Genomic DNA, 12,602 nt, shown 5'->3' on the forward strand with positions numbered 1-12,602 from the left:
GATAAAAATTGGTTAAAGATAAATATATAGGGATCTGAGCTTATTGTCGTTATTTTCAAATGTCTTGAGGTTAAAGATTCTCCCAAGATTTTTTCCTCAGTCCATACCATTTTTTAGAGCAATTATGTTGTGTGTTGCAGTTGATGTCGAATTATATTGTTTAGGTTGTATTAAGGGATGACAAAATTCAGATCTAGGAGAAGAGATTCCAAAATTGAGACTCTTAAAAAATATGACGAAAATTTCACAATACTGATTTTTGACCAGTTAAGACAGTAACTATGTCCCAGAATAAATTTAGGCCATATGATAAATGGAGTACAATTTAATGATTCATTTTACATTAACGTTTACACTCACATTAAATATTTTGAATTTGAAAAATACTGGGGGAGGGAGACCATTCACAGTCCATCAGTTAAAATTAATATCTGTTCAGAATAAGAAGTGAAAGTTGCCTTTCCTCGCCACACGAATTACGTACCTTCTAGAAAATGGTTACCATTTTAGGCTTAGCCTTTCTGAGTTTTCTCTAAACTTACATAAAATACATCTGTACATGTTCTTTCTCTCTTTAAGACTAAATTATAATCAAGCTATGCCTAGTAGCATTTTTTTATTTAACATTATATTATGGACATCTTTCCAGGTTAGTACTATCAGTGTTTTTAATGGCTCCAGTGTATTCCTACAAAAGTTGTACCAAGATGCAGTCATCTATTAATGAGCATTGGATTATTTCTAAGTTTTTGCTATTGCGGAGAATATTCCATGTAAATTTGTCTTTATATGTATATGCAACCATTTTTGAAGGATAGATTGCTGGAAAATGGGGTTACTGGGTTAGAGACTATATACATCTTAAAATTATAATTGATAGTGCTAAATCTCTTCCCCTCGAAGTCATTTCCTAATCCTCTTATTATTGCTGATTGTTTTTAATCTTTAATTTTTCAATGTGATGGATAGAAAGTGATATTTTATTATTTAATTTGTAATATTCTGATTTTCTGTGAATTTGAGCATTTCATCATACAATTATTGGCTGTTTCTATTTCTTCTTTAACTTGACCCAATTATGTAGGTCTCTTGGTTTTTTGTTTTGATAAATTTCAGGAATTCTTTTTATATTAAGCTTATCCAAGCCATGTTTATTTTGTGTGTTTGTAGATTTTTTTTCTTCCGGTCTTTTGCTTCTCTTTTCATTTTTATTGCTGGCTATACAGAAGCTTCAAAATTTTATGTAGTCATTATTTTTCTAAATGGCTTAAAAGATTCATAACTTGCTTGAGGAATGTTCTTCCCATCTCAGGGTTATAAAAACACACATTTCATTTTATACTTTACAGCTTTATTTATCATTCTCATATTTTTATTCTTCTGAATATAATCAACATGTTAGGTTTTCTTGCAGAAAATCCCCTTGAGATTGTGTTAAATTTATAGATAGTGTGTAGAGAATTTATATTTTTACTGTACTAGTCCTTTTCATTTAAGAACATAGTAATCTCATTTATTTGGGCTTTCTTGTATATATTTCAGTAAACTTTTATAGTGTTCTTCATGGAAGTCTTAAATATTTTTTTGTTAATGGCACATTTCACTCCTTCCTCAACCATTCTCCCCTTTTCTTCTTTTTCAAATAAAAATTTTCAGTATTATATAACATGAACTTAAGAATCATTTCAGCTAGTCCTCCAAAAAAGTTTTATTGGCATGCTATTATTTAAATTACATTAACTTTTTATAATAATTTAAATGGATTGACATCTTTATATCAATTCTTTCTACCCGAGAGTTTAGTTTGTCCAGTTATTCATTTGTGACTTGATAAAACTTCTATTTAAAAATTTCTCTGACATAGTGAAAGGAATTTATTTAATGTTGAGGAAAAACCCCCACTTATATTTATTTCTAACCTTCCCTGTAATTTTTCAGGCAGTCTCAGCATTGGTGCAGCCCTTAGGGGTGTGTGCAGAGTACCTCAATTCCTCAGTGGTTCAGGTAAGATTGGGCCATTTACATTTACTTCAGAAATTGATCTAAGACATATAAACAGTAATTATCTTTTTATCAGGTTTGTCCAGAATTGTACCTTATCCAGAGTAACTTCTAGTGGAAATATTAGCATGAGAAAATTTTAAAATGATTAATAATTTAAGGTCTAGGAGACCTCTAACATTTGAGATTACTTTCCTTTTTATTTATCATTTTATAAATATAATCCTATATAATAAAGAGGCAATATGCAAATTGACCATCACACTGTCACAAGATGGCAGCGCCCACAGTGGAGTCAGGGCTGGCTGCTCTGTGCACCTGCCGTCAGAGTCCCCTCAGCCCCATTGGGGGCCTAGGGTCCTCCTGCACCCCCCACTGACTGAGGCTCAGGCAAGCAGGGCCGGCCGAGGTGCAGGCAAGCCTCAGATGGCGGCTGCCCAGCCGCCCAGGGCTGGCCCGAGGCTCAGGTAACCAGGGCCGGTTGAGGCTTGCGCTGCTGGCAGTGGCAGCAGCAGAGGTGTGATGGGGGTGTCGCCTTCCCCTGATCGCCAGGTCGCCTCCTGCCCCTGAGGGCTCCTGGACTGTGAGAGGGGGCAGGCCAGGCTGAAGGACCCCCACCCTCCAGTGCATGAATTTTCATGCACTGGCCTCTAGTTTATATATAATAGCATATATTTTTTTTCATTTCCTTGTCTATAAAAAGGCTGCATAAATCCCAGTCCCTTCACAGGATTTTTAAGGTTCAGTACCATTATGTATTAAATTAGATCAATGTTGAACAACCCACTAGACTTAACTTACTAGCTGAGTCTCTCACTACTGAATAACAGCTTGATAGCACATCTTGTCTGATTTCCTGCCTCTGCATGTTGTAAGTCAACAGGTCATAGAATATTCAAAGCTGTGAGTATTCAGTTTTGTAGTGCTTAAGGCCTATTATACTCTTCGTTTCCTTTCCATTTCAGTTAACAGGTTTTACTGAATAAAATATTACACTGAAATACCTCCATTTATTATTTTCTTTATAAATAAATGTATGAAACTGGTAACTTTTAGAGATTTTTTTAAATCACTGTAAATGATTTTAAAAGCGCAGTGTCCTTTGGGGGCAATGTTTTGTATCCACAATTCCTTCTTTCTAAAACATGATTTACTTAGGGCTATTTTAACAAGGGAGCTATGATTTTTTTAGTAGGTTCTGGAAATTTCTGCTATTTCCAGTGTTAATGCCTTCTTTAGATGTCAAAGTAATACTGCAAGATTTTCAAATGAAATATATTTCAAATGACATTTATTTCTTCATTCTGAATATTAAGCTCTTGATAAACATCTAGTATTCTTTCAACTTATTAAGCATGTAAATGTAATTAGTTTTGTAGCTGAAACACTAAGACACAAAGAGGCAAAGTGATTTGAATATTTAATTAACAAAAATTAATAATTGACTTTTTAGTAAAAAGGCCAGATTGGATTTTTAAATGCATGCAATGCTCCATGGAAAGAGATTTAGCATAAATATTCCAGCTGCTAGTTAATACTAAGTTCTTTAGAAATTTCACGTTTTATATACAAGCATAGGATTACTTGAAAAAGAGTAAAAGAAGTATATTACTTTCCAACCAAAGCATATTTAACGTCATCTTTATTTTATTATATTAAACCACCCAACCTTAAATTCATGCCATAGTCATACCATGTTACCTGCCATAAATTAATAGTTGTCTCTACCATTGTTACTTGTGCGACTTTGCAAGACTTATGTAAATTCTGTGCCTTGGGTTCCTTATCTGTAAAATGGTGATGATAATCATGCCTGTCTCACAGAGTTGCAGTGAGAAGCAGGGCTGGCACATGCTGACAAGAATAGTGTGACTTGCCTTTTACCCTAACAGCCCTCAGTCCTCACTGTACAATCAGCATTAAGTATAAATGAAGAAATTCTATTTGGTTAATTGCCTGATGTCATTTTAATTCATTGCTAATGTCTTCTTGGCTTTCACAGCCAAATACTGTTCATCTTCTTTCATTACCAGATAAGTTTTAAAAATTATTTTACTTAGATGGAAGTGATCATTTAGATCTAGCTAGTATTTGACTACTTCTCACATACTGTTTACAGTTAGTTGTCTGATTATGCTACCATTCTGGAGTAATGTGTTGTGTGAGTCTCATCTAAGGGCCTCATTTATATCAGCAAGCAAAAGTAGTGCATATAATAGCATATTTTTTGTGGTCTGCGCTTATATTCATTTTTTAAAATCAAATGCAAAATATTTATTACAAAAATAATACATACTCATGCTTAGTTTTTAAAAGTCCATATGTCTTTGGTTGCTCTTTAAGTTACTGTTATAAGATCATAATTATAGGGATTGCACTCATCTGATATTAAAGAAACTGAGGCATAAACGCAGTTAAAGCTTTTCTTGGAATGGTATTAGCAAGGTAGTGTCAGCTCTGCTACTAGAATTGCATTGTCTCCTTTGTGAAAGGTGACTGAAGAAGTATCTCCTCTATAATTTTAGGACATATTCAGGACTTTTTATTAAGGTAGCACTTTTTTTCTGTAGCCTATGCTAGACCCGGTCATCCTTACTACAATCCAGGATGTGCGGAGTGTGGAGGAAAAGGACCTCAAAGACAAGGTAAGTGCTGTCTCCAGCAGGTAGGCCCCAGTGCCTATTGGTCCATGGAAGCAGAGCCAGGACTTGGGGCTCAGTTCACACTCCATTGTTCTTTGGATTCTGGTTCTGTACAACTCATATCAAATTAATTTTACATTTTCTAGTTGAAAAATGCTGCTTCTGAAGCAGAAGTGGTTGGTGCTATCTCAGTAGAATAAATATAGGGTTCTCAGTGACATCATTCAGAATTTTACTAACATGTTGATTTTAATGTAATTTGTATAGCAATGAAGAAGCTTTAAAATAATTCAGTACTAAAAGTTTATCCAAATTTGTTTAAAGCAATTTAACGTGTAACTTAACATGATTTATTTGTCTGCCTTGAATTTCTCATAGGACCCTTTCCTTTCCATTGCTCGCCATGTTGAGAAGCAAAATGTAGCTGATTGACCATGTGGAGTATCAGATAGCACAGACCGTTGTTATTGAAAATGTCCTGTATTTCTTGTGCGTGTAAGAATTGGAATAAAAATGTTTTTATGTTTCCTTTTTTGTTTTTGTTTTTTGTGTGTATGTGTTTTTCATAAAAGAGATTGGTTAGTATTCCCGAGCTCTTGTCTGCCATCAAGTTACTTTGCATGCGCTTCCAACCAGAACTGGTGACTGTAGTGGATGACCTTCGATTAGACATCCTACTGCGCATGCTGAAATCACCCCATTTTAGCGCTAAAATGAATTCCCTCAAAGAAGTAAGTTTTTAATTTGTTTCTAGAAGACTTAAAGCACAGACATTTTAAGTTCTGCCAAAACTTATGGTTATTATATAAAAATGTTGAGAAATGAACAATTTCTTATAATCATACAAAAAAGGTTGTGATTATATGTGAACTGTTGTGTATGTTTATAATCTATATACATAAAAGCCTAAGTGACCGGCTGACCATTCAACCAGTAGCTATGACGCGCATTGACCACCAGGGGGCGAATGCTCAACACACAGACATGGAAAACATTGAACAGACTGATGAATCTCAGAGGGAAGGCGGGGGGAAGGGCGGGAAGAGATTAACCAAAGATCTTATATGCATACTAGAGGCCCGGTGCATCCATGCACTGGTGGGGTCCTTTGGCCTGGCCTGCGTGGATTGGGCCGAAACCAGCACTCCAACATCTCCCGAGGGGTCCCAGATTGTGAGAGGGCGCAGGCCAGGCCAAGGGACCCCACTGGTGCACAAATCCGTGCACTGGTCCTCTAATTATGTTAATAATGTGACTTTTTTTAGATTATATTAAAAATTTGTTCTCTGAAATGTTTGAAATATTTGGTGCTTTCGTGATATTTCCTAGAACATAATTTCTTGACATACACAGTTTGAGATTTATTTTTTAGCTTAAGGGTACAATTCCTTTTATTATACTAGTATTTCAAATATGTGTTTACATAGTTGGTTTTGGTGAGTGACAGATGGAAGCAATAGAGTTGAGCTATAATTCCAATCTTTTTCCTTCAGTTTTGTATTAACTAAGATTCTTAGCTGCAAGTGAAATAAGCTCATCTTAAACCATCCTAGGCCAGCCGTTGCCTACCAGTAGTTCGCAGACTGCTGGTGGTCCATGAGGTCCGAAAGGTTGGCGACTGCTGTCCTAGGCCATAGAGAAATTTAATGGAAGAAGGCTAGGCTGTTTCATATGAATGAAGAATTGACTAGCCAAACCATGTAAGGAGCAAGAAGACATGTGGGCAACAAGAACAATTAGAATACAAGACCTGACCGCATCCAAGACTCTTTCTAAGCCTTAACTCTGCTTTTCTGAGCTTGTTGGCTTTGCTGTTCCTCTCCTGGCAGAGTAACATCCTTCATAGGGTAGACATCATGGCCCCGCCTTGCTCCCATCACCCTGGAGGGACTTGTACTTTCTCTTTGGTCCCAAGTATAGAATTTGGAGGACATGCCTTGATTGAAATTTGGGTTAGATGCTTACAGTATCCCTAGTCAGTCAGCAGTGGCCCAGGAAGTCTGAGCCATAAGAATGGCTTCATACTTTTAAAAAAAGATATCACAAGTAATCTGTTAATGTCTAATAACCGGCCTTTTGATATATTTTAGATACTTGTCAGACCATATTGCAACACTATAAAAGTCACAGAATATTTTGATTATTCATGTTTGCATTACTTTCAGTCACAATAATCCTGGTGTGTTTTGTTGTTTGTTTTTAGGTAACCAAACTAATAGAAGATAGCACTTTATCCAAATCTGTGAAGAATGCTATAGATACAGACAGATTGTTAGATTGGCTAGTTGAAAACTCAGTTCTGTCAATTGCACTGGAAGGTAAGTTGCTTTTAAAATAATATTACCTCATACATAATCTTATATAATAAAGAGCTAATATGTAAATGGTCATCACCGCCCTCGCGCCTTCTGCCCTGCGGGGCTTGATGGGGGTGGGGCCATGTGGAGTATCAGATAGCACAGACCATTGTTATTGAAAATGTCCTGTATTACTTGTGTGCGATTTCAAGGCGCACGTGGGTAGGCGGGGACTTGACTCTGGGTCCCGCCACGCGCCCCAGACTCTGACAGGAGGGAGATTTTCATATACATTTTACTAATTTTCTTTTATCTCTGATACTTCTATTATAGAGAAAGGGCAAATAGCAATATTAAAATATTTCTTCTAATTAATTTCCTTTTAATGTGCATGAATTTCGTGCACTGGGCCACTAGTTATAAATAACATTTTTGTATAAAAAAAGGTATGAAATTGTTGCTTTGACTGTGTTAGCCTTTGAATAATCTTATAGAAAATTTATATTGCTTTGAATTACTAGAATCATATTTACAAAGTCAGTGTTCATTGTACCTGCCTGCCCCTCTGCTGTTTCTTTTCTTAGGCAACATAGACCAAGCACAGTACTGTGATCGAATAAAGGGAATTATTGAACTCTTGGGCAGTAAATTATCTTTAGATGAACTCACTAAAATTTGGAAGATACAGGTAAGTGGATTAGACTTATTTTTGCTTTCACCTCACATTTTTATAACAAAAGAAAAGAGAATGGAGAGTAAGCAGGAAAATGGAACATCTATCTTGCTTTAACCAGAGCAGCTCTACTGAAATCTGTACAGTTTAGAGTTGCCATTAAGGCCGGCCGGTGTGCTCAGTGACTGAGCGTTGACCTATGAACCAGGAGGTCACAGTTCAATTCCAGAATTGAACCCTGTAGAGCACATGCCCGGGGTTATGGGCTCAATCCCCAATAGGGGTGTGCAGGAGGCAGCTGATCAATGATTCTCTCTCATCATTGATGTTTCTAGCCCTCCTTCTCCCTTCCTCTCTGAAATCAAAACTATATTTTTCAAAAAATAGAGTTGCTATTAAGATTGTATATGTAAAAAGGATTCTTTTACTCAAAAGGTATAAAGCTACATCCCCGAAGCAGAGACTAACTGCTCATGGGATAAATAAATATTAATTGAAATCATTAAATATCTATGATCTAGTCTAGTCTTTTCATTTCTCAGATTGAAAAATGAAAAGCCTTACTGCAGGCTGTGTAGCAGTTAGTGGCAGAGCTAGGAATAGGTATGTCTTTTGTTTATCGTTCCAGTGTTCTTTTGACTATATTTCTTTTCAGTTTTCATTAATACAGTTTTCCCATTTAATTCTATTAAATGAGGATGATAGTCATACTGAGTTTATAGATCTCATCGTAAAAGAACTCTCAGCATCTGTGACAGAATCAGTTATACCCGTCATTCCTTTTTTCTTCACTTTGTTAATAGTCCATTCTCCTACTTTTCTGGCATTCCTTCTTAAGTCTCATTTACTAACTTATGTCTTCTACCTTGTGTATATGAGTTTTTTCAAGCCTTAGTCTTTAGCCCTTTTTTATTATAGAATCCTGCACTGGTCAATTTCATCTACCCCCCCCTCCCCCCATGGCTTCCACTACATTTGGATGCTGCTGGCTCTCAGAATTATCTCTCTAATTCACACCTCTTCTTGGAGCTCCGGGGCAGTATACCTAAATGCCTAACTGTTAAACCTTTACCTGTGTTATCTCATAGGCATCTCAAATTCAACATATCCAAGCCTAGTAATGTTCCAATCTACTTCAGTAATGGTAGTATTCTTCATCTAGTTACTAAGCCAGAATGAAACCTGGAGCTCACCTTGGCTATATCTACTGTATCAGTCAGAATCTAGTCAGGAAACAGAAACTGTGCTAGGTATTTCAGAGGGAATTGAATATAGGGCATTGTTTGCAAAGATGTTGCTAGGACAGAAGAACAAAAAAGGGAAGTATAAATATTGGAACAACAAAACGTAAAAAGGGATATTAAGTCCAAGGAAGGGAAGCTGCTTTGGGATGTTATTTCACTGCACGTGCTGAACTGTCAAAGAGGCAATACTGCCACCAGGGCTCTGGAATACCTCCTGCCACAAATGCCAGCACCTGCATCCAGTCCCCAAGCATAAACCACATACACTTTTTTCTTCTTCCTGCCTGCTCATCTCCCAGGAGTACCTCACATTGCTAGAACATAATGGGAGCGCAACTGGCAGAGAAAATGTAATTTTCAGGCTCCCAGCCTGGCATTACATAACAGACTATAGAAAGTTTAGGTGCAAGACTAAAAAAAAACCTGAATTTTATTTCCAATGTCTTGACCTTGAAAACTGTCATAATTTTGTTTATAAGTTTTGAATCAACACAGATTGAAGATTAGAGACCATGAAATATATTTTATTTATCCCTGCTACATTCAGTAAATGTGTGTGTTTAGTAGATATTGAGCAAATCTATAATAATAAAAGCATAATATGCTAATTAGACCAGACGTCCTTCTGGACAACCTTCCAGGTGAAGCCAGGGTGCGAGGGAAGCCTGGGTCCCAGGTGCCTACCTGTGGCCGGAGGGAAGCCCAGGTCCCAGATGCCTGCCTGCGGCTGGAGAGAAGCCTGGGTCCTGGGTGCCAGAGGGAAGCCGGTGCCAGCAGCCGGGGGAAGGAAGGCCTACTCTTGCATGAATTTCATGCATCGGGCCTCTAGTTGTTGTATAATTGAATATTTAAAAGTCCTCCTACCTTCTAAAGCTCTCACATAGTGAACAGTGAGGCATGACAGAGTTGTGATTGAGGCTATAAAGTGAATTTCAACATAAGGTCAACCATGGGGTCTACATCCCCGAAGCAGAGACTAACCGCTCTTGGGATAAATAAATATTAATTGAAGTCATAAAGTATCTATGAGCAAAATAAAAAATGAGGCAGTTAAAACTCTTCAACAGAGGTAATCAAGCTCATTTATGCAAAGTGAGTATGTTTGCCTTGTAAAGTAATTAAAGATTTAATGCTGCTAGAAATTTAATCAAGGCCAACTGGTAACCATTAATAATAATTGCTTCATGTAGTCTTGCCAGTATTATCATGGAAGTGAATGCTCATTAGACTCTTTGGCTTCTATAAATTGCCAGCGAGAAGACTTGGGTTTTTCCAAGTTCCAAGACTTAACTTTCTCCCAATGTCTCTTTTCTAGTCAGGACAATCATCTACTGTGATTGAGAATATTCATACTATTATTGCCGCAGCAGCTGTCAAGTTTAATTCAGATCAGCTTAATCATTTGTTTGTTCTCATTCAGAAGGTATGTGCCAATCAAATATCCTTACTTTCACATTTTTCTAAAATAAGCTTATTTTGAGGTTTGACCCCCCCAAAATTAGTAGTGTTTAAATGTACTCTTTTTACTTTATTAAACATTATTAGTTCAAGTTTAAAGTTTCGCATATTTTGCCAGTTTGATGATATTGCATAGTGTACTAATTTTTGTCTTTTCTGTTCTACAGAGCTGGGAGACTGAGAGCGATAGAGTAAGACAGAAGCTATTGAGCCTGATTGGACGAATAGGCCGGGAAGCTCGCTTTGAGACCACTTCTGGAAAGGCAGGAAAATCCAATGGATTTTTCTATCTACAAATACTTAAAGCAGTTTCCTGTGTACTGGCTGGCTTAATCATATGAGTATTATTGTAGGTGTTAGATGTACTCTGGGAACTGGCTCATCTTCCAACGCTGCCCAGCAGCCTCATTCAGCAAGCTTTGGATGAACACCTGACAATCCTCAGTGACGCGTATGCAGTGAAAGAAGCAATCAAGAGGAGCTACATCATCAAGTGCATAGAAGATATTAAAAGGGTTGGTTTTATGTTTGATCTGGTTTTGTTGTCAGAACAATAGTACTGCCTGAGAATTAGAGTCAGATAATTTTCCTCCACTATTACGTAATTTAAACTAAATGTCTTCTGGAAGCTTTCACCTTTAGAATCCAAGATTGGGACCTTATAAATACCAAGTCACTTATATTTCTCTTAAAATAATTTTTCAGCCTGGAGAATGGTCAGGTTTGGAAAAAAAGAAGGATGGATTCAAGGTAAGAATTTGCAGATGGGACCAACAAAAGGTATACTAATTTAATAATTTAAAAAAATAAATTATATCATAATTTTAAAATAATGTGTTTTTGTATTTCTTGGACTAATGTGCAATACAAATTGTTATTTAAATATTTATGACCTGTGCTTTATTATTTACAGTTTGAGGCATTATTGACTCTCGGGGGGGGGGGGGGGGGGAATATCCAGAATCACATTCAGAGTAGTTTTATTATGTTATTTTCATAAAATTATAAGAACTTCAACTTAACCTTTTTAAAATTAATTCCAAAAGAGTGTGGAGAACTTAAATAAGTACAGTGGATTCTAAGTATGACCATTTTTCTCCCATAGAGGAACATTTATAGAGTAAGAAGAAGGAGAGAGAGAGAGAGTAAGCGAGAAATTTCCTTCAGTGCTGGCACATGGTCATTTTTTTAGGTGCTAGATTCAGATGTGTTCCTAAGGTAACTCCTTAGACAAACAGTGAATGGGTGAGTGTCTGCTGCTGGGACTCCATTTTAGAAGGTAGGTTTGGGCAGTGACTGCAAGAGGGACTGGCTCTGTAACAAGCCCTACTCTTCAGGGCTCTGGCCTCAGGTTCCAGTGGACTCTGGACTGTCGTTTGAAAGGGTGGTTAGCAGAGGAAGCAGTAGTCATTGTTGCTCTCCTGTTGCTCCAGTCCTCAAATGTCAAGTCTCTCCTCTGAGAGGGCTGATCACAGTGGCCGCTCACTGGACTCACACCCGGTGTTGCAACGGCCCTGATCACAGGAGCCATGTCTTCCTCCCACGGAGGCCCTGAGGTTGCCCAGACCAAACGTAAGCCTGGCAGCCAGAGGGATTTCATTTTACTGTTAACATACAAGGTTTGGTAAATAGTTAATGGCTTAGTAATTTCATTGGTAAATCATTTTTCTTGGCTTTCACTAAGAAGTATTTCTTTAAAGATCTTGACTACTGTTGATTGTCTTTGTTATACTCAGAGATTCTTAGTTCTTGTTAAGAGGTTTTGGTAATTCAGTGGGCTTTTATTATCTTATTTATATTTGGTCCTAAAGTTTAGTTGGGGGCATTTAAAAACTTGGTGTTATATATTTCTGACATTGGAATTTATTTGATCAAGTGAATTTTCTACATATTGTCTAGCTTTAAAGATTGTTTAAAAGTCGTTCACAAACGGGCTGGTGGTGCTCTGGTTATGAGGAATTACTTCTTTAATTCAACAGCATTGCTCTCTTCCTACTCAGATACAATGGAATTTTTCCAGTTTTCTCAGCTCGGCCATTCAAATAATTTAGCAGCCTCTGTCTTTATGATTGAAACTAATCCAGAGCTACATAAGAAGTTTTAGGTCCTTCACTAGTAATAGTAAGAGGAAAAGGATATCCATAGAAAAATGGTCTTTTCTTCCTAGTAACAGATACATTTCTTTATAGAAAACAAAGGTTAAAGCTGAAGGGACTTCTTCCCCCTTAAGGAAAATGACTTTTAAAACCAGAAAATACCTTCCTGATCTCTGTTCCTTTCTCATTAC

General features: G+C 37.0%; 1 protein-coding gene across 2 annotated transcripts in view; it reads left to right on the forward strand.

Annotated features, from left to right (window-relative positions):
• USP24 (ubiquitin specific peptidase 24) overlaps positions 1-12,602 on the forward strand; it is a 129,079-nt gene that overhangs the window by 40,253 nt on the left and 76,224 nt on the right. For both annotated transcript variants that reach the window (XM_080654491.1, XM_080654490.1), the window contains exons 8-16: positions 1,939-2,004; positions 4,572-4,646; positions 5,216-5,374; positions 6,847-6,961; positions 7,525-7,628; positions 10,173-10,280; positions 10,483-10,578; positions 10,669-10,830; positions 11,021-11,065. In XM_080654491.1, coding sequence (XP_080510617.1) covers positions 1,939-2,004; positions 4,572-4,646; positions 5,216-5,374; positions 6,847-6,961; positions 7,525-7,628; positions 10,173-10,280; positions 10,483-10,578; positions 10,669-10,830; positions 11,021-11,065 — 930 coding nt within the window. The remainder of the gene's footprint in view (positions 1-1,938; positions 2,005-4,571; positions 4,647-5,215; positions 5,375-6,846; positions 6,962-7,524; positions 7,629-10,172; positions 10,281-10,482; positions 10,579-10,668; positions 10,831-11,020; positions 11,066-12,602) is intronic.

The sequence above is a fragment of the Plecotus auritus genome, assembly GCF_963455305.1.
Source record: "Plecotus auritus genome assembly, chromosome: 2".
NCBI classification, from domain to species: Eukaryota; Metazoa; Chordata; class Mammalia; order Chiroptera; family Vespertilionidae; genus Plecotus; species Plecotus auritus.